Consider the following 16,321-nt stretch of genomic DNA (forward strand, 5'->3'; position numbering starts at 1 on the left):
TCCAAGTACTGACTTTCCCCCATTTTTGTGAATGTCAGTGATGCCGCCTGTACTTTGTGATTGTCTTATTTCTGATTGTTTGTTTCTAAAGTTAGGTTTTCATCTACAGCACTTAACCTAGTTCCCTTCTTTCTTTCCTTCTTTCTTTCTTCCCTTCTGGAGGGGGTAGGAAGGGGAAGAGATAGTAGTGTACAGGTGGTGGGAGAGACAAACACTGTCTGGCAGGTTCTCCAGGTACTAGAATGCCAATATGCATAACGTCAGGTGATTAAAGGGCAGGGAGGTGGAGAAAAAGGAGTGAAAAAAGAGAGGATGGGGAAAGATAGGTGGGTGCATTGGCAGAAGGCAGCAAATAAAAAGGGTGAAGATGAGAATGGGGCAGAGGTGGTAGTACAGAGGGAGTGGAAACTGTTGGATGGAGATTGTGGGGGCAGTATGTTACTGTAGATTTTATCCTGCTTCATCTCTCATCTTCATGCACTTTAGCATTTTTTTTTTCCCACACCTGCTCGTGACCCACGAACTTATGATATTCAACCTAACCCATCCACCCCTCCCCTTCTCTTCACTTATTGTAACACACATAAACTCTCATACCTCATCATTTGTTTTCTCCCATGTTTCTGTACATTTTTACATATTTGTCCATATTTTTATGTATCTGTGCATATTTTTGCATATCTGTAGTTGTGTCTGCTTGTGTTCACATATTTTTATGCATCATTCCTCTCATCTGGCTCCTCTCACAAACATCAACACCTGTTTTGCACATTTCTAAGTCATTCCCGTTTTCTTTACGCCATTCTTGCCACAATGGACTCCTGCTCCACCTTTCTGCATCAGTTCAAAAAAGTGTCCCTTTCCCTGACTAAAACCCAATCACACATCTTATTTCTCAAATGCTAGATAAACCATAAAATCCCCCCCCCCCCCCCCCCCCCAAAATGGCATAGCCATAAAGATTCCTTTCTCTCAATCTCATCCCTCCTTTCATTTCGCAATGACGCAATGACATTCACCTTTTCAGATTCCTCCAGTAACTGGCCACCACAAACCAGGTACAGCCAAAACACGTAACCACAACAATGGCATCCCACAACCACCTCTGCTTCCTCTGCAGAATACTACTACTATGCAATCCCTAATCCATACATCACATCTCTAAAATTAAATCCCTTGCTCTCTAGTATCTGGAGGGACATACCTGACACTATTTCAATAAGTTATTCGACTTTCTGACATGCTGCTTTCACCTTAGGGTGCCAATATCCAACCCCTATCCTACCCATAGTGTTTCTCCTTGTCCACCCGTAATAGCACTTAAACACTGCCTAACTGACCTTTTCAACTTGCCAAACTCCCTACCAACACTCGACCACCAAATCCAGAGCCCACACATTCCTGTAGCACTATTGTTAACCTTTCCACTAAAACCTTCACTCCACAGAAGTTTCAGTCCTATCCAAAACCTCACCTTTAGCCCTACACCCAAATTTAACCATGATGGACTTCTCATAGAGCTCCTCTCCTTCTCTCGATCCCTGCAATGAAAGCACTTCTGTGCTGCCAGTCCCTCCAACCAAAACCAAGCTAACATTGAGCTCTGTGGCTTCCAGTTCATACCACCATCCAACTGTGTTCATCCCTACCCTCCCACCTAACCACCCATGGTCACCTTCCAGTAATTCCTTACCTCCGAGATAGTCTCACCATCCTTCGCTAGGTCCCTTCCTCAGAACACCAACCTTTCAGTAGAAGATTGAATAGCCATACACTACATCAAAACAAATCCTGACCTAATAATCCTACCTGCAGACAATGGTTCCACCGCTGTTGTTATGAATCACAGTGACTACCTGACAGGAGGAGCAGATGAAAATTCTTTTGACACCTTTCTGAGAGACAATGTCCACTTCTTCGATATTAACAATGTGATTGTAGGCCATATGTGGCTTGAATTCGAAGAAATAGTATTGACAGCAATTGAGAAATTTATACCAAATAAATTAACAAACAATGGAGGTGATCCCCCTTGGTACACAAAATGGGCCAGATCACTGTTGCAGAAACAATGAAAAAAGCATGCCAAATTTAAACAAATGCAAAATCTCAAAGGTTGGTGATCATTTGCAGAAGCATTTTCTTCATATTCTACCAATAAACTGAAGTGTGCCACCTGCTTTACCTATGAATGAGTCTGTGTACTCAATCCATTTCATGTCCCTGCAAAGCTAATACCCAGGTATTTGTTTGAGTTGAATTATTCCAACAGGAACTCATTGATAGACTGTAAGTCAAAAAAGAATAATGCACCATGAAGGACTTATCCAAATGGGACAGAAATCACTAGATGGATGTGCATGTATAGACAAACAAATGATTGCAATTGCAGAAAAGTTAGATGGTTTATTCAAGAGAAAGAGCCTCACAAATTGACCATGTCAGTAATGTGTTGGTCCATCTCTGGATTTATCCAAGCAGTTACTCAGCTTGGCATTGACTGATAGAGTTGTTGGATGTCCTGTTGAGGGATAATGTGCCAAGTTTGTTCAATTGATGTATTAGATTGTCAGAATCCTGATTTTGTTGGAGATCCATGACTGTGATCTTCCAAACATTGTCAATCGCAGAGAGATCCAGCAACATTGCTGACTAAGGCACAGTTTAGCAAGCATAAAGACAAGCTGCAGAAACTCTTGCCATGTAAGTGAGCATCATTTTGCTGAAATGAAAGCTTAGAATGGCTTGCTATGAAGAGCAACAAAACGGGGCATAGAACATCACTGATGTACCACTGTACTATAGGGATGCTGCAGAATACAACCAAAGATGTCCTCTATGAGAAGAAATGTCACCCCAGAACACCACTCCTAGTTGTCAGACTGTATACAGGGTGACAATCAGGTTGGTATTCCACTACTGTCCAAGGTGTCTCCAGACACATCTTCAATCTGCAATCTCATTGACTGGAGCAGTATTATCTTCAAATTGGGCCCAAATGACCAGCAAAAATGTGTCGGGAGATGCTAGTGTGATACCTTCATGACTGTTACTCCCTATATGCCCCAACAACCAGGAATAATGGTCTGTGGTGCTATTCGTTTCCAAAGCACGACTTCTTGGACTCTCATCTGTGGCACCTTTACAGCACAGTGGTACGTGACAATATCCTGTGCTTTGTTTTGTTGCCCTTCATGGCAAGCCAACCTGGTTTTTAATTTCAGCAAGATAATGCCTGTCCTTGTACAGTAAGAGTCTCTACTGGTTGTCTTCATGCTTGCCAAACCCTACCATGGCCAGGCAAGGTCACACAATGTCTCCACCATTTTGAGCATTGTGGGCAGGGTTCTCCAACCACCTTGGGATTTTGATGATCTATTGTGCTAAGTGGGCAGAGTTTGTGATGATATCCCTGAGGAATACATCCAACAACTCTTATCAATCCATGCCAAACCAAGTAACTGCTTGTGAAAAAGACAGAAGTGGACAAGTTTACATAAAAAAGAAATAGAATAATCGAATAATAATAACAATGTTTGTACTAATGTACACTCTGATGATCAGCAGTTAACATAAATGAATAAACAAAAGCATGTGTGTTAGTTTTTTTACATGTGGTACATTTAATGCAGTAGTGCATATAACGGTATGTGCATGTCAGTCTGCTACATCAGACGGTGCCAGTCTTCTTCTTATATCCTCCTTTTTCATCTGTCATGCATTCTTTTGCTTCCAAGGCAGCAGCATTCCTTCACTGAGTTTACTGTGTGGTCCCCAGTTATGCTGCTAAATTTGCTCTTAATCTCATTTTTGCTACAACTCAATACTTTCATCATTTATTCCATATTATGCGCTCTGTAGATGGTTCAAGGGATCTTAAGAAACTGTTGTTTTTGCTCATGACACAAATATATTGCTAAAGAGTCTGAACACATCCATACCATCCTCAATCAGGAGAATAACTGAAGGTTATTACATCAAGTTCACAGCAAACAGCTTAACCTTTAATCTTACAAAAAGTCATACTCTAGAATTCCAAGCGAAATTGTCGTATAGGTATCAGAAGAAGAGAGCAAAAAACTCCAAATGCTGAGTCTCCATGTGCTATATTCCAAGGCATCCCAATGGGCAATAAACTCAGATGGCACCAGTATATGTATACTTAAACAAAAGAGCTCAGGCAATGTAGCTAAGGACAAAAAAGAATTTAGTCTGTAGAAGATTACTAAAAGAGTACGAGTATTATGTGAGTTGATAATCAGATGACCAAAAATTATGTATGCAAGCGGAGCTCTCACATTCAGGTGGGTGTTGGTTGCCTGGCTGCACATCTCTCCCACTTGCATGCCATGCTGTCTGAACAGGAAGATGGGGAAACTGCAAATGTGCCACATTAATCAGCAAAGCAGTTATGCAAGTATCATTGAGTGGGTTGCCTGCTGGTTGGTTTCATATGTAAGTTTATCAACCACATAGATCACAAATAAAGCAAATTTTCAGCATTATTTAATAATTTTTGGTGAGCTGGCGATCAATTTTTAAAGATATTCAGCACATAAGTTGCAATGCAGTTGCGACTTATTTAGCTTCGTAATCAAAAAAAGCTTTTGATGCACTTATGTTCATTGAAGCATTGTATCATGTTTGCAACCTCATAATGTAACATTGGTTACACTTCCTGAGGTGGACAATATAAGACTCCTGGACAATTTTAACATAAAGGAATTTCTCTTTTAAATGGGAATTACATTGCAGATTGATCCATTTCATCTGTACATACGATGGAGCACTTTAAACTGAAATCGCGATTGGTTTTGGATATAGCTAAAAAAATGGGTGTAAGATTGACAGCTTCCTCTAAATGTTTATAAAACTGCTTATGTAATTCTTTGAATGTCACAATGAATTCTTCAAAATTTGTGGTTTGCTTAATGCCACTGAGCTTATAGAGTACGGCAGTGGCCTTGCTGCCTTTCTTCTTCTTCTTTTTAAATGGGATATCCCTTCCATAATGCAACTTTCTTTTTAAATGCATCCCTATCGAATCAGGTATTAGTTGTTTCTCACCTTGCACTGTCTTACTGTGGGTAGTGTGCAGCAAAGTCTACTTGAAATGGGAAGTCTGCAAGTCATGCCAGATATTCTGATTGTTGTTCCTGTATTACCTTTTTCTTCTGAAATTCAACAATAGTGGGCCTTAAATAAAAAAAAAAAAAAAAAAAAAAAAAGATTCAAGGCATGCTACTTGACTTTACCAATGTACTTTACACAAATGTATAACATCTATTCATGTTGTTCAGTTCCATCAAAAACAGTTTAAACTGATGGTGTAGTAATGCATGTGACTTCAGAAAATTTATTATTCATGTTATCAATTTTATCAAGTTCTCTATGTTGGAAAATTATCACTGGATGCTGCTTGATGTACAGAACAGTCAACCCTGCACAAATTGTCTGTTCATCATTGTGCATTGTCAACTGAATCCTTAAATTATTTCTGCATCTTGTTGTAATGCAATTCCATAGCAAAAATGAAATTGTGTGGTGGTCATAGTAGAGTTTTGCTCTTTTATTGTCAACTAAACTTTTAAATTCTTTCTGGCTGAAGTTGTAATGCCATACCATGGCAAATTGGTTGTACTGTTGATTATGCGACTGTATCATAGATATTGAGAGTTCTGTTCCTCTGTGATACAATTTCATTTTTAAAGGCTTGTGATGACAGATTGCTAGACTGCTCCTTTTTATGCCAACAGCCTCCAGACCTGTAAACTTGCTTTATACCATGAAGGGTAGACAGAGCAGATACCATGATTCTACTGAACTCAAGGAAGTTATGCCAAATGGAAATTCTACACTAAATGGCAGAAGAAACAGCATCATATCGCACTGGTAAATGAATTATCATGCTCTACCAAGTGGTTCTGAGAAGAACTGAATGAAAGCAAGATGTACCAAGTAGCACTGAGGGAGGCTGAACTTCAGACCGCATGCAGGGGCAGCCCATTGTGCTCAAGTGCAGTATGGGATACTTGGCAGACCCTGATCTAACCAAAGCCTCTACAGAACTTTAGAAATTTTTACACTAATGTGCCAGTATCTGGGTTAACGACATTTTTGGTCAATAAAATGAATGAATTTAGAAGGAACCATGATACTCAGAAGCACAATACTAACTATAAAAGTGATTTCCATATGGACCCTGCTTCTCTGTCTCGGATTCATAATGGAGTTTTACATTCTGTTGCACAAGTGTTTAAATTGTTGTTGGTAAAAAATTTAACTCTGGGGATGTTTAAAAACATAGTTGAAGAATACCATCTCTTCTACAATTTATTATATATGTTAATACATGGCTGTACATTCCACTTAGCTCTGATGTTAATGTTAAACCAATCTCAACATTGCCAGCATATTAACAGCTATGTAAAGCTATACACTGTAGTAAACACTTTCAGTGAAGTATTAGATAAAAACAGTGCTGAATAGTTTAAGAGAAGGTACAACAGCTGTTATCCATGGAACTGTTTTCCTCCTAATATACATATAGCTTATGTACACTGAGGAGACAAAAATCATGGGATAGTGAGAGGCGTGTATACAGATAATGGTAGTATTGTGTACACAAGGTATACAAGGGCAGTGCATTGGAGGAGCTGTCATTTGTACTCAGGTAATTCATGTGAACTGCATGATGGGAATTAATAAACTTTGAACGTGGAACTGTAGTTGGAGTTAGATGCATGGGACACTCCATTTTGGAAATTGTTTTGGAATTCAATAGTCTAAGATTCACAGCCTCAAAAGTGTGCTGAAAATACCAAATTTCAGGCATTACTACTCACCATGGACAATGCACTGGGCAATGGCCTTCACACAATCACCAAGAGCATTGACGTTTGTGTGGAGTTGTCAGTGCTAACAGACAGATGACACTGGCTCAAATAACCATGAAAAAATGAATGTGTGATATATGATGAATGTATCTGTTAGGATAGTGTGGTGAAATTTGGCGTGAATGGGCTGTGGCAGCAGACAATCAATATTAGTACCTTTGCAAACAGCATGATGTCATCTGCAGCATCTCTCCTGGGCTTGTGACCATAATGGTTGTACCCTAGAATACTGTAAAACTGTGGACCCAAGTTGTCAATAAGGCACTGTGCAAGCTTGTGGTGGCTCCATAATGGTGTGTGCTGTGTTAACATAGAATGGACTGGGCCCTCTCATCCAACTGAACCAATTATTGACTGGAAATGGCTATGTTTGGTTAGTTGGAGACCATTTGTAGCCTTTCATGGAGCTGATGTTCACAAATAACGAATGTAATTTTTATGGACGATAATGAGCCATGTCACTGGGCTGCAATTGTCCATAACTGGCTTGAAGAACATTGTAGACAGTTCGAGCATATGATTTGGTGATCCACACTGCCTGACATGAATTGCATCAGACATTTAAGGGACATAATGAAGAGGTCAGTTCATGCACAAAATCCTGCACCGGCAGACCTTTCACAATTACGGACTGCTGTAGAGGCAACATGATTCAATATTTATGCAGGAGATAATGACTTGTTGAACCCATGCCATGTGAAGTTGCTGCACTACACCAGGCAAAAGAAGGTCTGAAACAATATTAGAAGGTATCCCATGACTTGTCACCACAGTGTATGTGAAATATACAATAATTAATTCCCATTATTATCAGTGTGACTATCTTTTTTTTTTTCCTTTTTTTTTTAGGGGAGTAGCTTACTGTGGCTGCTTCTGTGTGATAACGTATAACTTGATTCATTCCATATCTTTGAAGGCTTTATGGATTTATGGAACACAATGTATGGGTGAATGAATTAATCCCATTCAAAGGCTTGTGTACTTCTTCCTCTCTTTCACAGAGGCCGTTTGTGTAACCAGTGGATTAATTTTTTTTAAACACACTTCTCAACCTTTCTGTTATTTCTTTCATTGTTTCTTCAGAATACAAGATAAACAGCTGACTGCATCACTCCTTTGGTAATTTAAGCACTTCTCTTTTGGCCCTCCATTCTTGTTAACCCTATTTGATCTATAAAATATGCTGCTCTTTTTTGTAACTACATATTTGAATTGATTGAGATGAAGTGATGCAATAATTTGACTAATTTGTTTATTTGAAGCTCTTAACTTATTAATTTTTGCAGATTCTATATAACAACTAAACTGAGGAATCCTCATTATCTGCCAGAAATTGCTGTGAAAGTAACTCTAGTAAATTTTATGATTACACCTGCTGGTCTGCAAGATCAGTTATTAGGCATTGTAGTGGCAAAAGAATTGCCTGCCTTAGAAGAGGAAAAGAATCAGCTAATTGTACAGGGTGCTGAAAATAAAAGGTAAGATTTATTTGTTATTACTTTACTTTGAGTCCTGAGCTTTTGTGAAAAATGGCTGCTCTGAAAACTTTGTGCTTTTCATCATAGTGGAAATTACTGCACTTGGAGCAGTGTTCATAATACAGTAATAAAACTTACACTACTAGGAAATTCAGACTTTTCTTCAAGGCAGTATGTAATGCACTGCCTTTGATGTAATGCAATATTTAAAAAGGCATAATATTTGTAGTTCTATTTCAGAAAAGGAAGAAGAAAATAATGGACAGAATGTATGTAGTATATCTTGTAAACTTTTTAAAGCAATAGAAGCAGAAGCATGTAACATAATAATTTATACAGTGTATCCTGTAAATGATATTGTGCATATCAGATCATAAGTTCATTTTGTAATGAAATTATTACATGATAATGAATACTGTGAATATAAAATGTGAGTGGTAATTATGCTACTTTGTTTTCTGCTGATTGTGGAGTGTAATATGAAATACTGTAGGGTGTCGTTAACTTTCCTTGAAATCTATTATACTACTGAAAATTCTGAAAAGAGTGGGTCTAGGGAAGAACTGAATGGTGGATAGACATAAAGATGAACTTCATAATGAAATGTCTCAACAGACTACTCTAAGGCCCTTTCATGGATGGGATGAGAAAGCTGTTTCTGATATCCACACTTATTTAAATATCCTACAATGAAGCACCAAAGAAACTGGTATAGACATGCATATTCAAATACAGAGATATGTAAAAAGATAGAACATGATGCTGCAGTCGACGATGCCTATATGAAACAACAAGTGTCTGCTGCAGGTGAAAAATTTTGTAGACATCCATAATGGGCTAATGACAAAATACATTATAGAACACTTACAGTTTAATCTTACACTTAGGCCACTGTCAACTAGCCTCTTTCACCACACTTTGTTCAATACAAATTTCAAATAATTTGATTTTATGTATAGGAGACATTTCTAGTTTTGCATTATTAACATTTAAGGAGAAATACAAAAGTTTATTTGAGATTATAAACATTTCTGAGCTACACAAATACAGCTACACAAATACCTAGTTTTCAGCATGCAAAAAATGAAATATATAATTCCCTTGTTCAAGCAGTGAAACTGTCCTCAGTGAGTTTGTTGAGTATTTGACAAGATTTATTTCAACATTTATGAAGGGCAACTACAGAGACAATGTGTAAAATACATCTCTGGTCAGACATAGTGTCCAAAAGTAAAAACGAAGAATAAACAACATTGTGACTGCATAATATCTCATGAACTTATTTGACAAGCAGCACTTTGCACCAAGATAATTTTCTGCTATCATTAAAGGATCCCACTGCTCACCAGTGTCAACAATATCATCTATTGACACAACACCCCAACCATGTAACCATTTGCTTTGCAGTGCTTGCAGTGTCACCGGCAGTGTTGGTTAACCTCGGCTGCATGGCACCTGCACTTGGGTTTGGAATGGGAAGCTGTATTGCTGTATCTGTATGGGATTGTCCATTTGCATGGTCCCAGCTGGTGGAGATGGTGTGTAAATGGGCTTCAATGTGTCAATTGATATCATCATCAGATTACCGCCAACACCCACCTTAAGTTGTTTGTTGCCCTACTGATCACATTTTAGGGTCCATCATAAGGTGGCTGTAATGGTTTGTAAATCTTTTGTAAATCTTGACAACTCATGGAATACAAATGAATGATAAGACTGTCACTCTCTTGGTGCCATGGAGCACAGTTATCACATGTGTGACAACAGTTTCATAACAAAGTCCAAAGCCTCAATCACATCACCCTGAGTACTGTCAAAAAATTCACTTGGCAGATAAATCATTTGTTCACATACTATCTCAGCTACTGTGGCTCCCACATCCTCCTTGATAGCTGCACAGATGCCAAATAGAACAATAGGTACTAACTCAGTCCAACATTGTGAGTTTTGACAATGTGAGAATGCCTTTAACTGTTGAAGTAGTTGTTCCACAAGCCCATTTGCCACTGGGTGACACACTGTGGTTCTAATCCTAGCAGCGAAGCGAGGTCCATGAACAGATGTGTCTGTCTCCCTTGATCCATTGTAATGCATAGGGGAATCCCGAAATGGGCAATCAACCTGCTGAAAAGGATGGTAACTACAGTCTCTGCTGTGATGTCTGTCATAGGAAAAACCTCTGGCCAATGTTTGAACCAATTGATTGCCATCAAACCCTTCAGATGGTAGGAGAGATCCTACTACATCCAAATGTATATGTTTGAAATGTTGATTGGGTGGCAGAAATATGCTGAGTGGTGTATGAACATGTTGTGTATTTTCATTGTGCTGGCATAATGTCCATTGATGTACATAAGCCCTGGAGGCTGCAATGAAACTCGGCCACACAAAATTTTGCTTGGCCGGCTTGGTGGTTCTGCAGACTCCTGGATGCAGTGAAGCAGTGGCTTGCTGGGAGAAGCCCTTTGACACAAAAGGATGTGCTCTTGATGTTGACACATCCTAGTATATACAGTCATTGGGTGTTGGCAATGGATGGCACCGGAGCTGTAGACTGGTGGATTCTGCCAAAATCTCTCACAGCTCTGTATCAAGCTGCTGTGCTGTAACAAGGGCGTTAAAGCCCACAGTGCATGTGACCTCTTGAATGTGTGATAGAGCATCAGCCAGCACATTCTCCTCGCTGTTGATGTGTACAATCTTGTTTGTGAATTGTCCAACGAAATCTAAATGGAGGAGCTAGCATGGTGAGGTTTTGTCATGCTTTTGTCGAAATGCACATGCGAGAGGTCAGTGGTCCATAACCAGGGTGAACTGATGCCCTCAAGCATGTAACAGAACTTCGTTGCAGTGGATATGTAGCGAACAGCTCCCAGTTGTATGTGGACCTGTGTCATTGTGCTGAGGAAAAGTTTCTTGCTGAAAAATGCTAATGGTGCCAGCACTGGTTCATCTGTTGCTGCAACGTGGCACTGACTACTGTATCGGAGACATCAACCACGAGGGTGAGAAGTGCTTGTGGAGCTGGGTGAGCCAACAGTGTGGCGTCTGCGATAGCAGATTCCAATTTTGGAAAAGCCTGTAGCATTCCATCAGTCTTCTTCACTTACTCAGCAAGTTTATGCGTCCATTGTAGGTACTCATAAGTGCCGCGAATGAGGCATGCTTATGAGCAAAATGCCTATAAAACTTTGTAACGCCTAGAAATCAATGTAACTCACATGTTATTGGTTGCATGTAATTCTAGATCACTTCAGCCCTCTCTTGTACAGGCTGTGCTCCATAGGTGTCGAAGGTGTGGCTCAGAAACTACACCTCTGGTGCTCCAAAAGCACACTTCACTGGGTTTATAAGCAAACTGTGTGTACGAAGGCAGTTGAAAACCTGGTGTAAATGCTGTAGGTGAACCATCTCTGATTTGGACATCACTAAAACATTGTCAATATAGACAAAACAGAAATCAGGATCATGTATTACTTCATCCATAAACTTGGAAAAGTTTGGGCAGTATTGCATAGTCCAAATGGGATTCTGGTAAATTCAAAAAGTCCAAATTGATTACACACTGCTGTTTTGGAATGTCCTCTGGTGCAACTGGTATTTGACAGTAAGTCCGCACTAGATCTGAAGTAGAGAAGATGCATTTACCATGTGTTGTGAGTGAAGTCCTCAATGTAGGGCCCAGGGTATAAATTGGGAATAGTTTGTTTGTTGAGCTGATGATAATTGTCACAGGAGTGCCAGCCATTTGTTTTCTTTAGCATGTCTGGAAAGGTGAATACCAGCTGCTGCTAGGTGGTTGGCTGATTCCCTGCATCAGTTTGAAGGCAAACTCCTGGTTTGCTGCTTTAAACGTATCTGGTTTCAAACTCTGTGGTTGTGCGTAGATCAGTGGACCAGGGGTTGTTAATATGTGGTGTACCATATTGTTTTGTACCGGTGTAAGCTTGGATGACTGCCACATAATCTCTAGATACTACTGAAGGAGGTACTGAAGGAGTGCTATGTACAATGAAGCACCCATTGCTGTTCATATTCCAGCATAGTCACTGTGATGAAATTGATCTCAGCTGCTTAGGTTGGTTGTTGTATCCAGAACATGATGTTGTCTGAGGTCTGGAAGTTGTCCAAAGTATGACAAAAAGTCTGCTCCTCATATCAGATTCACTACATCAGCAATTATGAATTGCCTTTTGGATCACTGTTAGAGAGCCATGTTGAGATCTAATGTAACCTGTTCATACATTTGAATGTTGGAGCCATTGTCGGCAAAGAGATGACAGTCATCATGACTACAGTGAGATAGGCATTTGGCCAGGTAAACTGACACATCTGCTCCAGTGTGTACCAAGAATGGCTGTTTCATGTATTGCTTAGTGAAGAAAAGGTGACGGCTGTTATCTGTTGAGCCAGTTGCCATCACCACTCAGCCCTTGTCATTGCTTCTCATTTCACGTGGTCAGTTACACTTCTTGGCATCTGTACCAAATTGTCTGTGGTACCAACACACCCTCGTGGTTGATGGCAAGCAGCTACAACTCCAAGTTGAGCTTTGATGCCAATGTTGGTTGGCACTTTCATGCAGAGCTATGGCCTGTTCTGTAAGCTCTGACTGTTAGTTGTGCTTTTAGTGATGCAAATGTTGCTCTGGCAGGATTCTCTGATTGTGGTGCAACAGCTAGATAATTTTCCTCTATTGCTACAAATTCTCGAATGGAATAACAGGACTTTTCCACCAGGAGAGTAAGTGCAATATTGTCATTGAATAAAGTTTATGTTAAATATACAGGGTGTGTCATAATTAATGGCATAAATGCATGCAGTTGAAATTACAAACTACTAGAAGCAAAAAGTTTGTTAAAAATGGGCTCTACAATTCATACCTGAAGAGCTATGAGCACTTCTTCATCTTTCATATTGTGAAGTAAATGTCTTCTAGTGCAGACTCTTCATCTTCAATGTTTTGGGAGCAGGTAGTATGAACCAAAACTAGGAAAATTGTCTGCTGAACATGGGCTCTAAAATGCATATCATAACAGCTATGCATACTTGCTTAGTAAAAGAGATATATTTTACTGTAGTGAAGAGCAACAAGTGCTCATAGTTCTTAAGGTATGTTATTTAAAGCCCGTGTTTAGTGGGTATTTTATTATTGTTGTGATCCGCACTACCATGACTCAAAATATGAAAATGCAGAGCTTACAGGATAAGAGGTTTGTTTCACAATATGAGAGTTGAAGTAGTGCTCATAGCTCTTAAGATATGCATTTTAGAGCCCATGTTTACTTTACTTTTTTTTCTTCTAGTATTGTGTACTTCCAACTGTGTGCTTACACCATTATTTAAGATACATCTTGTATTACTGTCTTTTATTTTATTGTGAATTTTAACCCCATATACTCTGGTGTTTGAGCATACTGCTTTAAACAATGTTTTTGTTTTTTGTTTTACTCTTTTATTTTTTTATTTTAAGAAAATCAACATCTCACATATATAAAGGGAGGGAATGGGTAGTGTTTTAACTTTTTGAACAGATAGTATTTTATTATTTTTGAACAGTGGTTAACATAATTCCTGTTGGGACTTTCCCAGTATAAAAATTCTTGATAGTCTCATCGGGTTTGCTGTTGGATTCTAAAATCAGTGTGACTAAATAATTCAGTGCATCTGCTGCTGCTGCTGAGTCCCTCTGAAAATTGATGCCGAGGCCCCAAATCATTATCCTGTATACACTTTGTATTCTAACCACTGCTTCTCAGTATATTTATTCCTTAATGAAATTTGTTGCAAGTAATACATCTCTATTTCCAACCAATTGCTCAATACTTAGTATCAATTCTAGGAATAAGAACAATTTACATAAACACCTAAAATCACTTACCTTGGTCCAAAAAGTTGTCCAATATTCAGGAACACACACTTTCAATAAATTGCCAGCAACCATAAAAAATTTGGTTTCAGATAAAGCCCGGTTAAAACAGAGTTTGAAAGACTTTTTGATAGGCAACTCCTTCTACTCTGTAGATAAATATCTTAAGAGATACTGTTAAGCCAACTTAAGTAAAAATAGCTGTTAGATTTCAGTTTTGACACGACTTGGTCACAACAATCGAGATTAGGTATTTTGTGTATGATAAATCTGTTAATAGTGCATAACCGTGTTTCATTCTGACAGCATGTTAATTCTGTAAATATTAGCTGTTCCAGTTTACCACATTGTATTCACCTATTTCAACAATCTCCTGACAAATCATCAGGGTAGTATGTATTATATTCAAATGTTTTATGTTTTTATGTTATACTTTCTGACCTGTTCCACACCCATGAGAATCATCTCACTTTTTGCATCTATGGAATGAAAACTGAATCTAATCTAAGCTAATCTAAAAGAGCATTGTGTTTTGATGTGGGATAGTATAGTGTTCCATGTCGTGCTAAGAGAAAAAGTGTTTTGTCTATTAATCAAATCATGTTGTCAATTTAATTTTAATTGCCTCCATCGTTTGGACCACAAATCACAAGATAAAAGCAAAATGTGGCATTTGTAGTGGAGTACAGCATGATAGGAATGGAGACATGGAGCGATAAGCAGTCCAACATCACATTCACTGGAGTCTTTTGCTCACAACCATTTCTTGGTGTACCTGAAGGAGAATCCTTCTTAGTAATGCAGCCTGTCAAAATAATACAGTAGATGCATACAGCAACTTATCTTCAAAAACATATAGGCTTACTAAAATTTTCAGATGATTTGTAATGTGAAAGATCATCAAATACTTCGCTTTCACATTTGTAGACCCATCAAAGACTGTGTAAATAATTTTCTCCAAACTTTTCTCCTCTTCTCTGCACATTTGCAACACAAAATGAACAGAAAAGCTCTCAAAATGTGTGAATCAGAGAGAACTCGGATGTCACCTAATGCCTACAAAGCAAGAGACAATAACATAAATGTTTCAAAAATGAAGAATTGTTCAAGTTACATGAGCTACATACTGAGTGTTAAGAAAGCAAATTTCTTGGGCTATGGAGTTTGAACCGTGACTGGAGGTGCATGAAGAAGAGCATTTATTCATTATACTGGAATCATATTTTATAATGCAAAAATTTTAATGAGTTTTCACATCAAGAATGTGTTCAGCTACATTCCAAAATTAGGGCATACTCAGTTCTTTCAAAGATTTGGAACTTGGGAAGCCCGGCGTATACAAAATTTCCTGTCGGTGTAGGAAAGTTATATAGGCCATTTGATTCATATAGTTCAGGGCATGTGTATGGAACATCGCTGTCACATGAGGCTTCAACAGCCTGAATAATTGGCAGTAGCAGAGTGGTCCTTAAATAAGGGACAAGGGATGAAATTTAATGAGACTATGATAGTTACCAGTACCTCAAGTTTTTGGAACAGTGTTTATAAAGAGGCAATTGAAATTAGGTTGGTAGACAACTTGATTAAGTGAGACAACAGTTTTCATCATGTGGAACACGCTACTACCCCACATCAAAAGACCATGTTTTTGGAAATTGGGCAGCCTGAGTGTTTGAAAATAATCTTTGAGGTGCCATACATTGTTTCACTGCTGTTCTACTGAGGGTGGCACCACTAGCCACTTGGAGGGCACCATGTGTGCAGCACATGCCTCATGTCTGTGCAGCTCTTTACATAATACTCCACCATTCTCACTTGCCTTCACTTGGCCCACCAGCCTAATTCAAAAGCAGATTTCCTGGGCCACCACAGCCAATCCTGGTACTGCTGATCCCTCCAAAAATTATCTTAGGAGTACACCTCTCATCACTCAGTAGTATCAGCTATTTAATGTATTAATCAGCTACTTTGACAGGGCTATGACTTCCTAAATTCATGTTACCTATCCTATGACTCCTATCCCTCTGACAATCACTTCTGTAAGACTTTGCTTATGCTCCCTCCTACCACTAACTGTA

General features: G+C 38.9%; 1 protein-coding gene across 1 annotated transcript in view; it reads left to right on the forward strand.

Moving 5' to 3' along the window:
• LOC126161364 (dynein axonemal heavy chain 7) overlaps window positions 1–16,321 on the forward strand; it is a 1,035,864-nt gene that overhangs the window by 766,004 nt on the left and 253,539 nt on the right. The window contains exon 47 of the mRNA XM_049917134.1: window positions 8,183–8,374. Within this exon, the coding sequence (XP_049773091.1) occupies window positions 8,183–8,374 (192 nt within the window). The remainder of the gene's footprint in view (window positions 1–8,182; window positions 8,375–16,321) is intronic.

Source organism: Schistocerca cancellata, chromosome 2, assembly GCF_023864275.1.
Source record: "Schistocerca cancellata isolate TAMUIC-IGC-003103 chromosome 2, iqSchCanc2.1, whole genome shotgun sequence".
NCBI classification, from domain to species: domain Eukaryota; kingdom Metazoa; phylum Arthropoda; class Insecta; order Orthoptera; family Acrididae; genus Schistocerca; species Schistocerca cancellata.